The sequence below is a fragment of the Frankliniella occidentalis genome, unplaced genomic scaffold (assembly GCF_000697945.3).
Source record: "Frankliniella occidentalis isolate FOCC.00 unplaced genomic scaffold, Focc_3.1 Scaffold428, whole genome shotgun sequence".
NCBI classification, from domain to species: domain Eukaryota; kingdom Metazoa; phylum Arthropoda; class Insecta; order Thysanoptera; family Thripidae; genus Frankliniella; species Frankliniella occidentalis.
This window is the reverse complement of record NW_026267549.1, coordinates 119828-126368: the sequence shown is the minus strand read 5'-3', so window position 1 is coordinate 126368 and position 6541 is coordinate 119828. Positions and strand designations below refer to the sequence as shown.

Below are 6541 nucleotides of genomic sequence, written 5' to 3'. Positions count from 1 at the left end.
GGTGGGGAGGAGGAGAGGGGTAGGGGACGCGGCACGGCAAAGGAGGAGAGCAATAATTACGACATACTCACCGACATATCGTGGTCACGGAATGTGATTCTTTCCTGGGGTAGGCAATCCCGCCTCGCTTGTCCAGGATGTGATCCTTTGGGGATGCTTCCCGTCCCGCGCATCGTTGTGTGCCTCCAGGCGGCAACGCCAGGGGAAGTGCCAAGTGACAAAGTGAAATGATCAGGATAATAAACTATTATGGGCTGGCCGGGAGTCGAACCCCAGACAGTTTCAGACTGGTTACAATTGAGCAACCTCAGCTGCCACGGAAGTGAAGGAGATAAAATATATACCTGCCCTAGCCGGGAGTCGAATCTCGGGCGAACAGTTTGACACGAGCACGATTCAGCGCGCTCGGCCGCCCGCCCGTCTTCCCCACTTCGCGTTCAAAGTCGGTCCTGTATTACGGGAGACAAGGAGCGACGCCAGTCAGCGACAGCGTAGAATGATTCGTTCCCTGGAGCGCTAGACCGTATGGCGCCTCTATGGCTCAGTCGGTAGCGCGCTCGCTGGCCTTCGACTCTCCCTATGTCTGAACTTTTTCTCAGGCCACCAAATTTCAAATGGACTTCAAACCCGTCATTTCACCACGCCCCTCTCGTGGAATTCCGATGGCGTAGTGGTTACCATTGCACACATCAAAGTTATGATTCATCAGACAAGGTCTAATGGAAGGCAGTAGGTCAAGCTGATGCTCACTTTGAGCAAATATGAACGTCATGAGATAAAAAGCTCTCCGCCTTGTCACATATGGCCACACCTTTCACTGGGCCATATGTTGAAGATTGATTGAGTTGCGCTGCGATACGCCCGGCTGCAGTCAAAGGGTGACCAGTGACCATCGACCGCGGAGCAGCAGCGGCTGGGCGCATAAAGCTGGGCAGCAGCCAGCCCAGCCATGCTCTCCACCGTGGTGCTGCTGGGGCTGCTGTGCCTCGGCCGCGGCCGCGGCGAGGGCCTTCTTGGAGGAACCGAGGCCACGAAGCTGCCCACCTCAGACCCCGCATCTTCCACGGCACCCTCATCTCATAGCGATGGGGATTCCATATCGCAGACTGAAGATGGCATCGACTACGTCAGCGTGAACCGGTTAGACCAAATGGGAGCGTGGGCCTTTGTCACAGCATTCATCATTACTTTAGCCTACGTGATTTATCTACTCATATACCGGTATGTCCCTGAACCCAGTCCTAAAGAAAATATGTAAATGGTCATTTTTTAGTGAGTGCACTCCACCACGTGGTGTTGTTTAAACCCATTCTGGATAAATTTTAAACTGGTGGAAAGTTAATGGAATATCTTTAAAACATTCAAACAAAGACAAATTTCTGAAGTGTAGAGTATGTTGAAAGAAATAACCAATCACCAATATCTGACTGTGATGATGTGACACAATAAAGTGTGACATGAATTCAAACATCCTGATGTATGTGCGAAACTTGTTTCTTCCAAGCCCCTGATCGTGAGCCCGAGGCTGTTTGAATGCGGGAGGCGCGCGCGCCATAGCTAGTCCGCGCCTCAAGGTTTAGTTCGGCGTTCCGCCACGGCAGTGCGTAGCGCTGGCGCTGCCCCGCTCAAGGCCACCGCACGTGGCTGCTTCCCGACGCGCCCGGTCCCCATCCCAACGGTAGCCGTGATCGTATAGTGGTTAGTACCTTGCGTTGTGGCCGCAATAACCCAGGTTCGAATCCTGGTCACGGCATCGGGCACAATTTTATTTTGCGTTTTTGTTTTCGTGTCTGAGGATTGCATGATGATGGTAAATTTACATATACCCCCACATCCTGTACTGAAATAAAATAATGACAAGACCCGATCATTACACACGTATCATCTGCTTCCACGATCCGTTGCCGAACGGAACTTTTTTTTTGTCTTAGTATTGCAACGCGTCGGTAAATTTACATTTACATCTGGTACCTGTGAGTGCCTGATGCGACGGCGTTGAAAGTTTCTTTTTATTTTTGATTGTTTATTCGACAAAGCAGAGTACAGCATACTGTCACGAAGTCTTTTGTTCACAATCTGGATTTCCTCTTGCTGAGGGTGGCCGTAGCCGACGACAACGGAGGCGCCTTGGAGAAAGTCGTACCCAGGAGGCTGCCAGGGCCAGGATGCGGCGGCGGGGACGGGAGGTCCCCGGACACCAGGGCCAGCTCAATGGACCTCGTCCGCGGCCTCGACAGCACGTACCGGACGGGCGAGTCCGTAGATGAGGCCGGCGACGACAGCGCAGCCCTGGATGCCGACGTGGACGCGGACGAGGCTGTCGACGAGGAGGTGGGGTCGCTCCAGACGCCGCTCTCGGCCTCAGCCTCCGCCACGCTGGGGAGCGGCAGCGGGATCTCGGCGACTACGCTCGCAAAACGCACGTTCTTGCGGAAGCTGTTGGAGAGGCTGCGAGGCTTGGCCAACGACTGGAACACGCGCCCGAGCCGAAACCAGTGGATTAAACGCACGAGCCTGACATTTTATTCAAAACTTAGTTTATAGAAGCTTAATACCGCACTTTCAGAGCCCAAATTATTAATGGTGATGTTCTTTTACCACTTGTAGCTCCTCGCGGGTCAGACTTGGTTCTCGTTCGTCCGTGTCCGGCAACATGACCTGCCGAAGAACAGATACCCATAATTCGATACTCAGAGATCCAACAAATCTCACCACAACCCAAAATTGGGTACAGTGTTTTACCCTGCGCCGCGGTGCCACCAGGGCGCCCGTTGTCGCTATGGCGGTGCTGGCCTCAGGAGAGTGCTTCGGCGGGTCCTCGATGACGGCGAGGTCGCAGAACTGGAAGACGTAGCGTGGCGAGGGCGAGCCGGCCCACGGCCCCACCGGGGCTAACGGCAGAGAGCTGCCCGGCGGCCCCGTACTGCCGCCGCCGACCAAGGTGGAGACATCATCGGCGTCCTCCTCCGGGCCGGGGGCCAGGGTGCGGAGGTGGAGGCCCTGCCCAGTGGCGAACAGGACAGCAGTGCCAGCGGAGACCACCGTCTCCAACGACCTATCAGAGCGGAATTTACGACAGGTTCCCAATATGTCACAGATTTTTGACTTGATCCCATCCCTCACGTGGCCGCTTACTCAGATAGCAAGACCGCGTTCTTGTGTCGCAGCCTCGGCCACCGCGGTGCGAGCCCCAGGCGGGCTGGGGCCCCCGCCGCGGGGACGGGCGCGGGGGCGGTCACGGGGGCGGCGAGCTGGCCGTAGCGTCGCTGGGGCTGCGACTGGCCCACGGCGTTGGCTCGGCGGGAGCAGCAGCAGCACACGCAGCAGCAGCACGCCTGGTACAGGCAGCGCAGCACGTCCACCGCCTACGGGAGGGAATATGCCATCGGCGTCAGTGTCGGGCCCGGGGAATGCCATCGTCGGTTTAGGCGACTCTCCCCCTGCCTCACCCTGCGGCGCACGTCCTTGCTGAGGATGACGATGACGCCCGGCGACACGACGGCAAACTGGATCCTGAGCCACACCAGGACCGTCTCGTACGTCCCGGTGATGACCGGCCACAGGTCGTCGGGGCCGTGCGCCGTCCGGGGCCTGGCCTCCATCATCTGCAGCACCTGCCGAGGCAACAAGCAGAACCCGTGTCTCAGGACACCAAAGGGGCGCGCGCGGCTTACCCACCCGGCCGGAGATGGAGTGGGCTTTAAAGCCCCCGATTCCGGAACAATAATTGCTTTTTATTGAGGCGATGGGCGCGCGCGGGCCGAGGCGATTTGGGTAACAAAACTTTTAATAGGCTAGCCAAAGCTTTCGCGGAATAATAGAGTGGCGGCCTGGTCGCAGTGGGCGACGCGGGCGGCGCGGCCTGGGGGCGGGGTGGAGGCAGGGGCGGGGCGCCCTTCAAATCTCACCGCAGAGTCCCGCGGAACGACGCCGTGTCGCGAGCGCCGTGGGGACGACAACGGAGCGGGTGGGAGAGACAAAGCTCGAGCTCACCTGGGTGGACAGCACCCCCGGCACCACCATGGCGAGGTACATGAAGACCAGGACAGTGGCCAGGGTGAGCGCCCGGTAGTCGTCCAGGTTGAGGTGCCCCAACGGCGTGTCGACCAGGTTGAAGGTGAGCCCAGTGCCAGGGGAGCTGCCGCCGCCGCCCCAGGGTGCCGCCGCCGCCGCAGCCCCGGGGCCGCGGCCGTGCTGCTGTGCCGCGATGTCCAGCTGGCGCCGCCTCCAGCGCTGCAGCGCCGCGCGCCGCGCCGCCAGCGAGACGCATGTCACGAGGGCGGCCCAGGGCAGCAGGTAGCCCAGCGTCAGCACGGCCGCGCCCAGCCAGGGAGGGTCACCGTGGAGCCGCACCAGACCGCACGCGTACCTAGGAGTTCAAGAAAATACAGGGAAATCGGTAACAGCAAGACAGGGGGCCATCTCATGCGGGTCGGGCCAGCCTTACCTGGTGGGGAACATGCGCACGCTGGCCGAGGCGATGGGCACGCACAGCGCGAGGGCGAGGGGCGCCGCGGCCCCCAGCAGCCCCCAGGCGGCGGCCGAGGCGCAGCGGACCCGCGGGCCCCGGCGCGCGCCCTTGCCGCCGCCGCCCGCACCCGGCAGCGTGGAGGACAGCGAGAAGGTGGTGGACGAGGAGCCGTGCGCCGCCTGCGCCTCGGCCAGGGACAGGCAGCGGTCCAGCACGAGTGCGAGCAGCGACAGCGTCTGCAGCACGGCCGTCAGCTGTCGGGGCAGAGGACAAAGAGCTTACATCTGCTGCTGGGGCACAGCGACAGGCAAAGGGCCGCGCCGCGGGGGAAGTCCCACGAGTGTCGTTCGCAACGCACGACAACGCGACGTCAGGCAATGATCCATGCTATCGCCCGGCCCTGATTGATTGTTGTAATTCCGCGGTTGGAACAGGTGACACATGGGCGGGACCCACGCCAGGCGTCGCCACGCGCCCGGGGCGCCCGGGCCGCCAGGGCAGGGGAGGATCGCGGGCCGGGAAAGTGAAAGGGGTGTAGAAAGAGAGGGAAAAGGGGGCAGGGTAGCGGTGTCGCTCGTGTGCACCTATCACACCACCACGGCGCGGGGGGGTCACCGAGGGCAGTTTATGGAGTGGTACCTGAAGCGGGTCGGCGGACACATCACGCGAACGAGACCGGGAATAGGGCGGGGTGAGAGTGGGGGTAAATGCTACACAGTTGTTGCCATCCTGTCGCTTGCCCTGCACTCCCCCTCGATCCCCGCTCGCCCATGCCGAAGTTGACCAAGGGCGCGTCGGCCCCCTTCTGTCGTCCGCAAACGACAGGGTTGTTCAATAATTATGGCGGCTCCGGCCGGCGCCGCACCGCGGTGAGTGTGTTTACCGCTCTCCATTACTGTCACGCCCAACAAAGGGCAGTCCCCGGGGCCGCCGCGGCGCGGGGAGCGATGAACTGAACAACTCTCTCCCCGGGAACCTGAAACACGCCCACCCTCGCGACGACGAAAGTGACTAATCGAGAACAAACTACCTTCTGCGCCGGTCAGTATACCCACCCCTGCTGCGCCATCGATTGGGTAACGGGTGACGTGATGACCCCGAAACGCGCGCTCCGCCTCCGCGGGTGCGAGTACGTCGGGGGCGGGAGCAAACCCGCCACGTGTTTCCACCCCCGAGCGCATGCCACGACGTCCTCTTACTTCTCCATTCTATTCTAAAACAGGTGGTAATCGATAGTCTCGCCCCCTCCCCCTTATCCCGGTCGTTATATGTATTTTTTGGTCCGAGCCAGTCTGAACGAACGTGGCGCGAAAGCCCACGCCCCCTTTATATTCTAGCTGTCGTCACTCGGACGCCGAGTCGCCTGTCGGGGGAAACAACATCGCTTTTCTGCCAGTAAAGGGAAGCCCCAGCACCAGCGGACGACGGGACGCGCGAGACTTAGTGGCGCCGCCGGCAAAGTTCGCTTCACAACACAAACGAGTTACCCCATGTTGTTTGTCGCTGCCGCCCAACAGCGCGGGCCGGGCTGGGAGTGGCAAACGGGTTCCAAATGCGTTCGTGAGGTGCGGTCCGCAAAGTACTGCAGGCCGTGGGCCCGAACTGCTAACTGCTAGAGAGCGATAGGGGAGTTTCCCCGAGAGCCGTCCGGTAAAAAGTTTCCACAACCTCCTCCTCGCAATGCTCTGACCGCGCAGGTTAAGATGCTTTACGCGATCTCCCCCGCCGGCTACTTGTACACTCTAAAACTGTACATACTCTGTAAGATCGCCGACTTCTTGAAAAATCCCACAGAGCATGGGCCACTTTTGACATACAGCCGGGAGCGTTTCCTCGAGCGAGTGGAAGATTAGCGTAGGTACCGTGAGTCATGAAGTTACCCGGAGTGCGTGGGATAGGACAGGGTGCTGTCCGCCCCTCCCCGCCCCGCCGACACCATGCCGACACAACCCGCCCCCGGGTTACGCTGCTCAAACGTCAGTCTGAGCCACCTGAGCCGCGCCGCGGGCAATTCGTAAGCCCCCTCCAATGCTGCACCACCTGGTGGGCGTATGACCTACCCTCCCCCCC

General features: G+C 60.5%; 1 protein-coding gene and 1 non-coding gene across 2 annotated transcripts; one reads left to right on the top strand and one right to left on the bottom strand.

Moving 5' to 3' along the window:
* Window positions 1-1546: 1546 nt before the first annotated feature.
* LOC113204292 (uncharacterized) lies at window positions 1547-6286 on the bottom strand. Its single transcript, XM_026419410.2, has 8 exons — window positions 6230-6286; window positions 4448-4725; window positions 3994-4369; window positions 3450-3614; window positions 3136-3365; window positions 2743-3055; window positions 2599-2658; window positions 1547-2468 (listed from the first exon to the last, which is right to left on the bottom strand). Exons 1-8 carry the CDS (start codon window positions 6284-6286, stop codon window positions 2070-2072), a joined length of 1878 nt encoding a protein of 625 aa, XP_026275195.2. The 3' UTR covers window positions 1547-2069.
* Window positions 1682-1753, top strand: Trnah-gug (transfer RNA histidin (anticodon GUG)). Its single transcript has one exon. It is a non-coding gene; the product is annotated as a tRNA-His (tRNA).
* Window positions 6287-6541: the final 255 nt, after the last annotated feature.